The sequence below is a fragment of the Tachysurus fulvidraco genome, chromosome 9 (genome assembly GCF_022655615.1).
Source record: "Tachysurus fulvidraco isolate hzauxx_2018 chromosome 9, HZAU_PFXX_2.0, whole genome shotgun sequence".
NCBI lineage: Eukaryota > Metazoa > Chordata > Actinopteri > Siluriformes > Bagridae > Tachysurus > Tachysurus fulvidraco.
The window spans coordinates 20,073,822-20,087,696 of record NC_062526.1 but is presented as its reverse complement, the minus strand read 5'-3'; the positions used below and the strand labels follow the sequence as shown (position 1 = coordinate 20,087,696).

General features: G+C 40.2%; 4 protein-coding genes across 6 annotated transcripts in view; 2 read left to right on the top strand and 2 right to left on the bottom strand.

Annotated features, from left to right (window-relative positions):
- txlnba (taxilin beta a) overlaps positions 1–10,491 on the top strand; it is a 27,727-nt gene extending 17,236 nt beyond the window's left edge. Inside the window, exon 11 of the transcript XR_007143816.1 lies at positions 9,089–10,491. The gene's annotated coding sequence lies outside the window, so the exon portion shown is untranslated. The remainder of the gene's footprint in view (positions 1–9,088) is intronic.
- Positions 1,075–4,560, bottom strand: abracl (ABRA C-terminal like). Of its 2 annotated transcripts, none has more exons than XM_027137953.2 (3): positions 4,421–4,560; positions 3,693–3,760; positions 1,075–2,193 (listed from the first exon to the last, which is right to left on the bottom strand). In XM_027137953.2, the coding sequence occupies exons 2-3, from the start codon at positions 3,751–3,753 to the stop codon at positions 2,009–2,011; spliced, it is 246 nt and encodes an 81-aa protein (XP_026993754.1). In that variant the 5' UTR covers positions 3,754–3,760; positions 4,421–4,560; the 3' UTR covers positions 1,075–2,008. The 2 variants fall into 2 exon arrangements, with proteins under 2 accessions (XP_026993754.1, XP_026993755.1); XM_027137954.2 differs by lacking the exon at positions 4,421–4,560 and adding an exon at positions 4,002–4,276.
- ptrhd1 (peptidyl-tRNA hydrolase domain containing 1) lies at positions 6,605–8,833 on the top strand. Its single transcript, XM_027137969.2, has 2 exons — positions 6,605–6,845; positions 8,592–8,833. The coding sequence occupies exons 1-2, from the start codon at positions 6,633–6,635 to the stop codon at positions 8,760–8,762; spliced, it is 384 nt and encodes a 127-aa protein (XP_026993770.2). The 5' UTR covers positions 6,605–6,632; the 3' UTR covers positions 8,763–8,833.
- Positions 8,945–13,875, bottom strand: part of ncoa1 (nuclear receptor coactivator 1) — a 31,779-nt gene continuing 26,848 nt past the window's right edge. For both annotated transcript variants that reach the window (XM_027137993.2, XM_027137992.2), the window contains exon 21: positions 8,945–13,875. In XM_027137993.2, the coding sequence (XP_026993794.2) occupies positions 13,708–13,875 (168 nt within the window). In that variant the 3' untranslated portion in view covers positions 8,945–13,707.

Below are 13,875 nucleotides of genomic sequence, written 5' to 3'. Positions count from 1 at the left end.
TTATTTTGGAATAAGGATGATGTGTGTTGTGCTGTGGAGTGATGAAACAAAGATTGACTTATTTGGTCATAACAAGGGGTGTTATGCATGGCCGCAAAAGAACACAGCATTCCAAGAAAAACACTTGCTACCAACAGTAAAATTTGGTGGAGGTTCCATCATGCTGTGGGGCTGTGTGCCCAGTGCCAGTACTGGGAATCTGGTTAAAGTTGAGGGTCGCATGGATTTCACTCAATATCAGCAGATTCTTGAGAATAATGTTGAGGAATCAGCCACAAAGTTGATTGTTATGCTGGGGCTGGATATTTCAACAAGACAACAACCCAAAACACTGCTCAAATCTACTCAGGCATTTATGCAGAGGAACAAGTACAATGATCTGGAATGGCCATCCCAGTCCCCAGACTTGAATATCATTAAACATCTTGGGGTGATTTGAAGCACGCTGTACATACTCGGCAACCATCAAACCTAACTTTGATGCTTTGTAAGGAGAAATGGTCCAAAATACATTCATCCAGAATCCAGACACTCATTACAGGCTATAGGAAGTGTCTAGAGGCTGTTATTTCTGCTAAAGGAGACCTTACTAAATATTGATGTGATTGTGTTGGGGTGCCCAAATTTGTGCACCCATCTAATTTGGTTTTGATGCGTATTGCACATTTCCTGTTAATACAGTAAACCTCATTTCACTACTGAAATATTACCGCCTCCTTCAGTTATTTGTTAGATCAAAATGAAATTGCTGATCCAAACACCGAAATATTTATAAATGAAAATCATGGAAATTGTCAGGGGTTCCTAAACTTTTGCATACAACTGTACATTCCGTATTACAGGAATATGACAGTAAAGTGGTGAAGCAAAGGAATCTGTAGTGTGTGTGTGTGAAGTTATTAGCTGAGATCCGTCTTTACTGTGTGGAATAACACCAGAAGATAATCTTCATCACCCTTCACCAGACCCCTGGAGTCATCTGAGGTTACAGTGTGGATTAATTATTCAACCAATTATAGCAAGACCTCATGATAATTCTTGTTTCTCTTAAAAGACAAAACACAAACCGCTTGGCCAAGTGAAACAGTTTATTATGAATTAAACCAGCAGCCAAAGAGAATATTTTTAAGCCTGAGTTACATGTGATTTCATCAGTACAATACTGTGTATAAAAACATGTGCTTTAATCATTCCATTAAGTAGTTTCCAAAGTATCTATGGTCAAATTACAATTTTCTGTGTGGGGGGAAAAAATCCTCTTTGACAAATGACTAGATCACAAGTCATAAATAATCTAGTGATCATTTGTCACAACTAAGCCTGATTGACATTAATAACACGGTCCTGGGAAGTGCTTGGCTATTTCCTTTAAAACACATCAGCAGAAGAATTCATACTGATGTCAAGTTTTTCAGGAGATTTATTCAGTTATTTATTCAACTATTGAGTCATATGTGAAGACTAGCTGGTGATGTGGTAGTTAAACGAAGACTTTGGTCATTTACAAACAGCACGTTTCTTTCAAAACATACACACTCCTTCACCTCAGCGGATCCTCCAGGATTTATTGATTTTTGCGATTGTAGGATTGGACACAAAATCACACCAACTCAAAAAAGAGATTTTTCAAAACGGCGCAGATTTTCTGCGGACGCGTCGTGTGACATCGTTAGCCCACGTTCCGCCTCTTCCATTCACGTGTGTGAGAACGTTAAACTCATTACAGATGTCTCACTGGGAGGAGTTTAAAGGAGGAATCCTGTGCTGGTGATGTCACCAAGTCAAGTATATTTTTTTTTCTGCAAAAATAGTTGCATTGTGAATTTTAAAAAAGAAAAACAAAAAAACCCCAGCAAAATCAATACCAAAAAACTCCTGGAGGAACTGACAAAAGAAAGCCCATTATAAAAGTATAGAAAGATACACTGGTGAGTGAGTGTTTGCTGGCTGTAGGACTGTAAGACGAGGTTCCTGGAGGTGAGATGTTTTTATTTGACTAAAGCTCAGTTCACTCCTCCAGCAGAATCACATCGACATTGTCGTGAACTCCTTGCAGTAAAAGCTCGCCGTCAAACGTGATGATCTTCTTTCGCTTGGCCGCTTTTAGCGTCCCGACGAGCGCCTCGAACAGGTTGGCACACTTTTCGTCGTTGAACAGGACGCCGAATTTGACGCTGGTTTTACCGTTTGCATCTGTGAAGTAGGACGAGGAGGTTATTGGATTAGATAGATTGAACATTTAACTATTAATTATTCACCACCATGTTTCAGTTGGAGAAGTTTAAATAATAAGGGTATTTTAGACAGACTTCCTCTCTGGTTTAATCCATTTCCAGCTTCAGTGGAGATTGTTTAAAACTTTAATACTCGAGATTCTCTACAGTTCAACAGGATTCTGCTGCTTTACACCACGGAGGCCAGGAAACAAAGAAAGCATGTCTGACAATAACGGTGGAACAGAGTCTGATTAAAATAAAAAGGATTTGGACGTTGGGTAGTTATGCTACATTCACACACATACTGAGTCACATTCTCAAAGCAAGTGAGTAGATGTGGGTGTGTCTACACCAGTGAAGTTAAGAAAAGCTGAACTTTTAACAGACTACACCAGTTCATAACAACAATCACGACAACAGCAGAGAGTCTGAAAAGAAACCGGGGTGGTGAGTGTGTTTAACCTACTAAGGAACCCTGATGAACGGGAACCTTCTGCCTTTCATGTGTGTGTTTGTACAATGCCACACCTGTTGCTTTTGCTTCTGTAAACACACATAAAATCCACTCCACATCACATCACTCCACAGTGGATTATTTTACTACACACAAACACAACACTTCTACACTAAACTGCTGTCTGTGTAGCTAATATTCCTTTAGTCTGTTATATAACATTTGTTCTTTATTATAATGCAGAAATGTCTTTAAAATGTACTGAGGATCAAGTTTGGAGGTTTGAAACCCTTGATCTTGTTACGTGAGGCAGTGTGAGGGTTAATCCTGAGTATCACCTCCAGCTCAGTTGACTGAAGATATCTCACACATTGCTCGATAACATGAGGAATGCTAGTTAAATGATTTCAAAGCCAGATTAAAATATTTTTGGTTTCTCCGGTATATTTGTTTTCATTTGAATTTATACACAGTTTTAGACAATTATAGTCAAATATTCATCAGTTTCGCTGAAGTTTCACCAACCGAAGAAAACAAAAGGAAGAACATACAGAGCCTCAGGGAACCAGATAAGGGTTAAAGTTTGTGTAGTGCTGAATGTGATATGGGTGTGGCAGCTCAATGCCAGGACCTGCAGAAAGATTGTGTCTCTAAAAATAAACAGCTCTTATGTTTTATGGGGAGTTAAGGAGGCAGTGCAGTGAAATATGAAGGTGTATCAGTTCTGTGCTGAAGCTTAAAGTGAAGAACTTGAGAGCCCTGACTCTGACTCAACCCCACTGAACACTATTGGGATGGAAATGGAACAGAGTCTGCTCTCACTAATGCTCTTGTAGCTGAAGGAGTCATGATCCAACATCTGGTGGAGAACCTTCTCAAATGGGAATGAGATTTTCAACAAGAACATATGGGTGTGACGGTCAGGGATGTACAAACCTTTGGCCATGTCGTGTCAGACTTATTGAGGATTAGTTCTAGGAAGATGATACACGTCACACACATCAGGAGGATGATATACTTACTTTTACTGCCGAGTCTGTTAATCTCCTCCACAAGCAGCAAGATTTCATGTTCCACGTTCATTTTTTCACTGGAAAAAAAACAAGAAAAGAAAGAAAAAAACTAATTCAGAAGATTTGACAAAATTCTGTTCTTTTTACTCTGTGTGTGAGCTTTTAAAGGGATAATCTGCAAAATCCTTCATTTAAAAAAAAAAAAAAGTGTCATTTATATGGAGGAGGTGTTAATGTTTAAACACTGCATTCATCTGATCTGTGGGATTTAAATAATACAAGCATGCAGCTAATCACAGAGAAGATGGAAATAAATACCTAAATAAAGCCTAGAGATTTACAGATTTACAGATCAGTCTGTTGGATGTTTATCAGTCTATAAAGATAGAAAGCCGGAGGAGTAGCTGAGCCGGTGCGCGTGCACGTGATCAATAAGCCGCTTCAGCCCAAACCCGGAAGTTCCAAGAAATAAAACCAAAAATTGTATAAATAACGAGTAATGAATTACAAAGGAACATAATTATCTTTCTTGCAACGACGTTTCCGACATGCACAACATATACGGTGTTTATTTACAGCTTTAACAAGGCAAATGCCGGCTGTAGTTTTACACACATACACACAATAACGCGGCGTGTTAATTGTAATAACATTCTTTCTGTCCTCATCACCATCTTTTTATACACACTGCTATCAGTGACAAAGAGAGAAGTGCAGTGTAAAGCTCTCAAACTCACCGAGATGAAGATCACTGTGGACTTCCGCTTTAGCTCAGAGACTCAATGAGTGAAAAGTGAAAAACACCATAAATGGAGCTCAATATAGAGTCTGGAGCTGGTGGTGACGTCACACACACACACACACACACACACACACACACACACACACACACACACACACACACACACACACACACACACACACACACACACACACACACACACACACACACACACACACACACACACACACACACATACATACATACATACACAAACACACATGCATACAGTACACACACAAATACATACATACATACACAGACACACAAACACACACCTAAAGATTTTTTTATTCTTCTCATCAGATAATTCAGACATTTTGCAACATTTCTAAACATGTGACACTTTGATGGTAGAAATTAATTATATACTTGAATCTCTGTTTTATGGTCTTCTTGTGGATCTTTTTCTACTGCTGTTGTACATATTCTAGGGCTCTCAAGTTTTGAAGACAGGCAAGCGTGACATCTCAAAAAAAAAAAACCCAAAACAAAAAAACAACAAAAAAAAACAAAACAAAACAAACAAACAAACAAAAACAAACAAACAAACAAAAAAAACAATAATTGGGAGATGTTTTGTTTGATAAGGATCACTGACCGCAATTTAACCAAATACAAAGTATTTGTTTAATTTCCATTTATTAATTTTTGTGTGTGTGTGTGTGTGTGTGTGTGTGTGTGTGTGTGTGGACTCCTTTATCATTTGTAATGTTGCTCCCATTTAAAACAGTTCGGCTCAAGCCCAGCTATTTTTTAGGGTCATGATTTAGGACAATGTCCCGTCCAGAGACAAGCTGTTTCGTGTTGAGGTTTTGTTCAAAGCGACCATCGAAAATACCCTCGCTAATGATTTTTTTTTCATTCGTTGTTACGTTAAATCTTACCCAGCTAGTGCTATTTTCTGATGGGCTGTTGTGTAACCTCTTTTTTTGATTGGCTGATAAGTGTCAGGCTCGACTAAGAACTCCAGGTGAGACGCACTTGATTGTGCGGTGCGGACAGATACATTTTGGGCGCTGCAGCACATTAAATAAAGGATAAATAGTCACAAAGTTTTTCTGTGTGAGAAATACGATGTGTGGCGGGAGAGCGTGACAACAGACCCAATGCGTGACTGTCACTCTCAATGCGTGACACCTGACAGCCCTGTTCTTCCCTTTGATGATATTTACATATGGTTGCAATGAAAAAGAGAACAAATAGTGAGTCGTATAGGTGCTATAATAATAATAGTAATAATAATAATAATAATAATAATAATAATAATAATAATAATAATAATAAGAAGAAGAAGAAGAAGAAGAAGAAGAAGTAGTAGTTTCAGGTCCTAGCTTCCTCTGTGTGCAATGAATATATTTGACCGCTAGGTGGCAGAATCTGTGCGAGCTACAAGCAAACGTTTTCGCGTCACACTGTAAAGGGTTGCCAGATTATAGAATTATCATCATTATTATTATTATTATTATTATTATTATTATTATTATTATTATTATTATTATTATTATTACACCTACATGACCGAAAGTGTTCATCACACCCATCTTATCCCTGAACATCTCACTCCAGCTGTTATAATCAGCTCCACACTTCAGTGAACTTTTCTGTGGCTGTGGGGATTTGTGGGGATTCATTCAGCTTGAAGAGCATTAATGAGGTTCATTTGACAGGTTGATTATCCCTTATATTCATGGGACAGTATGAACACGACTCTCACTTTTCTATACTTATAAACACACATCACAAAGGGTTCAGTCAAGAGCAAAGCCCATTTATGAAGGAATTAATGAATATTTTATATTAGACTAGCTTTTACTGAAGCAGGAAACTTGAGAGCCATCAGATCAGATCCCTTATTTATCACTACATCAGTCTGAAAAGATGCAACAACAACCTGCTGAATTAAAGAGAAACTGCACAATGAGCAGAGTTTCTGCTCAATAAAACACACATTATGGCATGAAAAGTAGATAATATATTTTAATAATTCCACCGAAAAAGCAGAAAACCTGTTCCACCTGAGACTATTAATAGGTGACAGATAGATGCGTTGAGGGCAAAAGCAACAAAGTCTTACAATCAGATGAGATTCTTGCACTTGAAACAAAAGTGTGACCCGGATAATAAACAGTACAGCCAGCGCGTCACTTCCGCTACTCTATACCAACATGGCGGCGCCCGGTAGCGGCGGTGCCTCTAAACGCCTTGTGCAGTATGTTGTAGTTCGGTCGGATTTAATACACGCCTTGTCGTGGCCTTTAGGAGCGGTTATAACGCAGGCGTGTCACGCCGCCACTGCTGCCATTCACATGAACTACAACGACCCGGACACGCAGGAATACCTGTCAGACCTGGACAACATGCACAAAGTGGTGCTGCAGGTGAGACACTGAGCCACAGCACACCTGCTTTACGCGTGTCACGGCTGAGGGAGTGAAAAATACAGGATTTGAAGGGAAATAAAGTGCTGAATATATAAAATGTAAGAACCTGAGGGTGGGCTGATGGTGAAGTAAACACTAAATCTGGAGAGCTCTGATGTTCTGCTGTAACACCTGAGCACTAGGGCTGGGATTCGAACTCATGACCTTCCGATCAGTAGTTCAACACCTTAACCAACCAATAACCCACCCAAGTTGCTGAAGTCATCCTTTACTCCATATTTGGAATAATCGCTAGATTTGGCTGCTTTAGCCCCGCCCCATTTCCATGATAGTGATTGGGACATAACTAAAAACTCATTTTAATTTACATCTCCACACATCAGAAATAATGTTGGATAATCATATTTCAGCTCACGCTGAGATCGCCGCTAATAGCTTTCTTATGGTAACTGCTTTTTTAGGAGTTACTTGAAGATAAATCCGAAGGGGCGTGGCTTTAAAAAAAAAAAAAAAGAGTTGGACATGAGATTCAGGTCTGATGAACATTCTCACACACCTGAAGATGCTCAGAGTTGTCACAGTGTCATGTCGTGTTCTGCTGTACACTGTCCTGACCGTCAGTTGGGAATCATGTAGCTAACACCAGCGCAGGTTCATAATTTATTTATTAACATGTACACTCATGCAGTCCTCTAATCAGCCAATCACGTGTCAGCAGCACAGTGTGTAAACTCCTGCAGGTTCAGATCAAGCGCTTTAGTTCAAGTTCATGTCCTGAAGAAAATCCGATCTGTGAGACTTGAACCGTGGTATGGACGTTAGTTTGAACTTCTTAGAAGCTGCTGATCTCCTGCTGGGATTTTCACTCAACAGTTTCCACAGAATGGTAAGAAAAAACCAAAAGTATGCCATGAGAGGAGGATCTGCAGAATGAAGCAGCTTTGATAAGATCAGAGGGGAATGATCAGACTGGTCTGAGGTGACAGGAAGTCACTCATATAATCACTCTTTACAATCATGGTGAGTAGAACATCATATCAGAACACACATCACATCAGAACCTTGATGTGGATGAGCTACAACACCTCAAGACCACATCAGGTTCCTCTCCTGACTGACAGGAATATATTTATATTTACATTTGGTGGACACAGGGCAACTTACATTTTTCTCATTTTATACAATGGCACAATTGAGGGTTAAAGGCTTGCTCAGGAGACAAGCAGTGGCAGCTTGGTGGACCTGGGATTCAAACTCACAACCTTCACATTGGTAATTTAACACCTTACTAGGTGTATATTTGTTTGGGGGTGGGGGAAGTGTCTTAGAATCACCCTCAGTATTAAGACCAGACTGATGAATCTCTTCTGAGCTTCTTCACAAGAAGTTGCTTCAGTCTGCAGACCCTACATCCATGCTACGACTGAAGTCTCACAGATCCGACTTCTAATGTTTGACGTGAACTGAAGCTCATGAACTGAACCACACTGTGCCGCTGACACCTGATTGGCTGATCAGAGAACTGCATGAGCGTACGGGTGTTCATAATAAAGCGGACAGTGAGTATAATTAATGACAGCCACGTTGTCACAGGATTTCTGACTAAATTCTTGAATAAATTTGTCTGTTCAGCTGAACATACAGTGAACAGAGCAGTCATCAGGGTGACTAATCATCATCCCTTCAGTTCAGATAAACAACATGCTGTAACATTTCATTCACGATCCTCGTCTGGTTCTTCAGGCAGCAGATGAAGCGAGTCTGACTCACTTATCCACGACGCTCAGCGAGAAAGGCATCGCACACAAGCTGTGGACGGAGCAGCCGGAGAATCTCGCCACCTGCCTGGCGCTGAAGCCCTACCCCAAGGACACGGTGCAGCCTTTCCTCAGAAAGTTCAAGCTCTTCAAATGAGCAGAAACCTTCCAGTCTCATGCCTCGGGGTCACACATCATCATCATCATCAATAAACAGTTTTATTCTCACGTCTCACTGTTCTGTGTGAATTTTACAGAACAAGCCTTCTGAGATTCACAGAGTTAATTATTTATTTAAATAAGGGGGGGTGTGTGTGAAGGAGGACAGTCACAATGAGACACTTTTACATGGTGCTTTTATTGCAATGTGTTGCATTCTCACATTCATGGATGTTATAGAGATTTGTTAGTCAAAGCATCACGTCCTTCAAGGTCTGCATCATCACCGTAGACAAGCAACAGAAGGGGCCTTATGCACAAGAGGTGTGTGTGTGTGTGTACACTAGTGTAAACTAGTTTAGTTTTGAGCAGCCACATTTTCCATGAAATGGACAAGAGAAATAAGACTGAAGTAGATGAGGAAAAAAAAAATAACAAAACAAAAAAATAAACCAAACTAAACGACGACAGTTTTGCAGCCTGCAGGACAAACCTGCAGCTACTGGACCCAGCATGTGACTGATTGTCTACAACGTCCTAAGAAAGGTACAATATATATATATTTTTTTTATTTCCAAGACACTCCTGGATAGAAGAAACAAAACAAACAGGAAAATAAATCATGCTAACATGCAGAATTTCTCCCAGACACAGATTTCGTTCATAAAAATCCCGACGCAGCTGCAGCGAAGCCTCTCGAGGAAATAAAAAATAAAAAATTTAATTCACAAACTGGTATTATACAAACTGGACAAAATGAATAAAAATGTATAGTTATTTATAGATTTTTATATATATATATATATATATATATATATATATATATATATATATATATATACACACACACTTATTTATATTAATTTGACAGTTGAAAAGTGGAACCTCGCTTTGAGTAACCGGAGCGTCTCAGCAGAGTTTTTTTTTATGCCACTGCGACAAATGTGTATGAATAAGGCAGCAAAAAGATCTCGCTCAAGCAGCAGTGCCGACAGAGTAGAGCGGAGACGAGGGAAAGACGACGACGACCCGGCGCAGTGCGGTGTGGGTCTGGATCGCATCTCGGTGTGATGAGTTTAAAAGCAGTTGTTTGAGGAATGTCTGAGGAACATAAGCGTGAGAGAGATGGAGGAGTGGAGCACCTGAAGAACATTGGCATAGTTTGGAAAAAACTTCGCAGCAATTACAAGGAGAACACTTAAACGTAGCGGAAAAGTGAGGATACCCTGCTCGCTCGCCGATGACGATGAAGGGCTACTGCTTAGTTCTTTCTGAAGAACCTGAGAAACTTCCAAGTTTGACATCAAAAAAGCAAATCGACGCTCTGCTCTGTTACATTCAGGGGACGTGTGTAGTTTCGGACTCTGTTTTTTTTTTGTTTTTTTTTAATGTTGTAGGTTTTTTCCTAACGATGGCCTCTTTCCTTTGAATTGAATTATAAAGTGCAAAACTAGATTGTTTTCCTTGCAAATTCCTGGAACTTAGTTTTTGTTTTTTTTTGGTTTATTTTTTTTTTATTGTTTTTTTTTTGTTGAGTAAAAAAAAATATGTAAAGTACAGCAAACACGTTTTCTTACAAAGGTCGTTGATATATAAGAAAATCCGTCGACAAGAAAAATCCACAGACGAGAGGAAAGCGTCTCCTCCGCGACTAAAATATATATACAACAGGCACCTCCGATCTGGTAGAAAGAATTTCACTAAATAAAAGCAAAAAGTTTTAAGAATACTTGCATCAGTGTGGATTTTTTTTTGTTGTTTTAAACCATAAATCAGATCTTTCTGAGAGCTGAACACGAACGAACGGATAAACCGGGAGCAGAAATGGGAACCGGGTCTCGAGTTAAGGTGCATAGCTCGCTGTAGTACATTTTCTCTTCCTGAAAACAGTGATTAAGTTTTTCCCCGAAAGACATTTCTGTGTACGACAGGGCTGTGTTTAAAAACAAAACAAAACAAAACAAAACAAAAAAACGCAAACCCCACAGTAGTAGTCCAGAGCTCAGCCCGCAGCCTGCTCCGGTCTCGTAGTGTTTTACTAAATCTATTACACTAAAGTCTGTGCCGTCTGACTGAAGATAAATGATGCTACATTAATTCTATCCAATTGCATGAGCTTTGCATATAAGATTTTTTTGATAATCGAAGCTTTGGTCATTATTCCTTGCGAAAAAAGAAAAACAAAACACCTTGTGGCAAATGAAGTCTGAAGCCCGTTCACATCAAACCAAGGTTCCACTTCCTCAGAGCTGTTTAAACCTTTGATGGAAAAAATTAAATAATATGGCCTTTTTTTTTTTGTTAAGATTTTTTTTAGTTGTTTTTTTTTTTTTTTTTTTTTTAAATTAACCCGTACAAAAGCGAGACCATGCTGCTTCTCTCTCAGTAAAGTCACATTCAGCAGTCGCTAAATTCATTCTCACGTAAAAGATCTGAAACCCGAAGGAAAGACACAGGTATGGAAACAGGAGGAAAAAAAAAAAAAAAGAAATCAGGACGTTTTTCCATTTTTAAACATCTGATATACAGTATTAACCACACAGAGATACTTTCAGACAGTCATCAAAACATCCCAAAAAACAAAACAAAAACAAACAAACAAAAAAAAAAACATGGAAGAAAGTAGTTATTACCACAAAGAAGTCGGAGCACTACAATATTGTTGACTCGGAACAAATACATTATTCACATTTGTCTTGTTATTTACAGGATAAACCATTGTACCTTGGAGTGGAACTGACCAGGAGCCGTTTATTAGAGTTAATAAAGAGAAAGCTGTGGTTAAGAGGCACTGCGTTCGAACACGGACCATTTGGCATCTCAGAAACGGTGCGAAAGGGAATCGGATCGAAGGGTAAAAACAAGAAGAAAAGTACCTGATTAACTGGCACGTAATGTCTAAAGACATCGTTCTACAGGAATGCCTTTGTGAAGCAGAAGCAAACATCTGACCAGAGCGTTCCTCCTCACCCGTCTCATCACGTTCTCCAGCTGGCTGATGTCCTGGAGCATGTCTGAGGTTCTCTGATGGAACGAGAGGCTCGGGAAAGAACTCGCCGCTTCGCCGACATGCAGCCTGGAAGAAAGCAGCAGTTCATCCTGGTGTGGGATTGAGCTTTTAAAAAAAAAAAGGTAGAACGAGGCGTTGATCTGAGTAAACAAACAGACCGGTGAAGAGGAGTGACGGTGTGAGTGTAGGATGAAGAAGCAGGTGGGGGAGGGGCTTTTATAACATCTTTGAGATACTTCTTTGAGATACTTTGGGTGTGTGTACATGGAGACAAATTTGGACCACAGGCGTATTTATAAATATAGATCTCTATATTATCTGACTATCCCCCCCCCCCCCCCGATTCTTCATCTCTCTGCTTATTAACGATCTGATCCAATGATGATCTTACAGGCTGAAACCCAAATCCATAAACTTGTCTATGTGCTCCACTGTGAGGCTAAAAAAAAAAAAAACCCCAAACATTAAAAATAAAGAGGATATGGAGGAGGACAGGTGGAGGGACGAGTGAGGAGGCGAGGTGAGGCAATGCTGATGAAGAACAGTGTCTGACTGGGCAAACAGTAGTCACGTGAGCAGTCGAAGAGCCGGAGGACGCAGTGCGAGAGAGGAGACGACGACGCGTCCTGACAGAGCCGGAAATAAGCGACTTGGGAGTTCTGTCTGAACACAAAGCAAGTAAACGCCACTGAATTCTCAAAATCAGTTCAGATAATTTATAATAAGCTTCATTACCTTATCATGTATAATACAAGAGAATTTGGGGACCGTAACATGTGTGCCAGAAGACACAAAGCATATTAATATCGATCAGAAAAAAAAAATATATATATATATTTATATTTCTATATATAATTTTGCAAGACCTCTCTTTTCCCTTTCCTTCATGACGTGAGAGCGGGACACCTCCCCGGGTCATATTCAGCTGTTACTTAGTACATACAATTTCTTGATTTCAAACATCATTCTTTTAAAATAAGAAGAAAAAGAAAAAAAACAAAACAAAAAAAACACGTCCTTGTAAGCTATAAAAGAAGAGAGCCAGTTTGAAACCCATGACGTTTGGCTGTAGAGTGATTCCACAAGGTTTTTCCAAACTGAAATCAGAACGTGTGTGAGCTCGTCCTGACCTTTGTCCCCGGTTGTGCTGTACAATAATACCAACCTGTACAATACACATGGCAAACAACACTGATAGGCTGATGTGACCTTAAAGTGGCTCGTATTCACAGCTGCTGAGAGGTGGGTGGAGGGATGTCTGGGACATCTGTTTATGCTTGTTTTCAAAATGTCTGCCATTTTAAAACGAGTTCTCCCAGGAAAGCTTGTAGTAGATCTGAGATGTTTCTCCCAACCTGGTGATGCTTGTTCTGACAAAACAGGCAACGAAAGAAAATAAAACTCATTGAGGAAATCGGTCGAGAGAGAGAGAGAAAAATGTAACGCTGGGAAACTCCCCATTGTGTGAGGAGAGCTGATCAGTCACAGATCCAGCTGAAACTGAGCTGTCCAGTGCGAGAGAACTTAAACACTCCCGAGCGCTGTCCCATTGGCGAGGCTCACACAGATAACTGCAGCAAGTCCCTGCCCCAGTTTCCATGAAGCACGGTGCCGATGGCCTAGTTAGGGGATGTGAGCTGGCGAGAAAGCAGCAGGTCCTTTTACAGAACTTGGCAAATTTCTGGAACGTGATCATTATAATCGCTTGTTTTGAACCCTATTGAGGAAGCAGACTTTGAAATGTAGGTGAGCAGGAATGAGCGCTGCTTCAGCCGTCTGACAACCCGGACCATACGTCCTGAACTCAGCAGCTGTTCCCCCAAACACAAACCAGAATGGTGACGAACAGAAACTGATGTTAGGGATGTCTCTACATAGAGGTGTGTGTGTATGTATGTCTGAGTGTGTGTGTGTGTGTGAGAGAGAGTCACGGTCACTCAGTCAGGAGCTGCTGTAAGAGACTCTTCTGCTGTGACTGGGAAGTGCTGGTGCTGCTCTGGGGCTTCTGGTGGCCTACTTGGCCGGGCTGATTCAGGTAGGAGTCACTCCCAACTAGGTTCACCGTGCACTGGACGTCGGCAAACACTTGAACCTGTTGTAC

Coding starts and splice junctions, on each gene's coding strand:
- abracl (XM_027137953.2), bottom strand. CDS start 3,753: ATGAACGTGGAACATGAAATCTTGCTGCTTGTGGAGGAGATTAACAGA. Junction 2,194..3,692: donor TAACAGACTCGGCAGTAAAA/GTAAGTATATCA, acceptor CCTACTTCACAG/ATGCAAACGGTAAAACCAGC.
- ptrhd1 (XM_027137969.2), top strand. CDS start 6,633: ATGGCGGCGCCCGGTAGCGGCGGTGCCTCTAAACGCCTTGTGCAGTAT. Junction 6,846..8,591: donor TGCACAAAGTGGTGCTGCAG/GTGAGACACTGA, acceptor CTGGTTCTTCAG/GCAGCAGATGAAGCGAGTCT.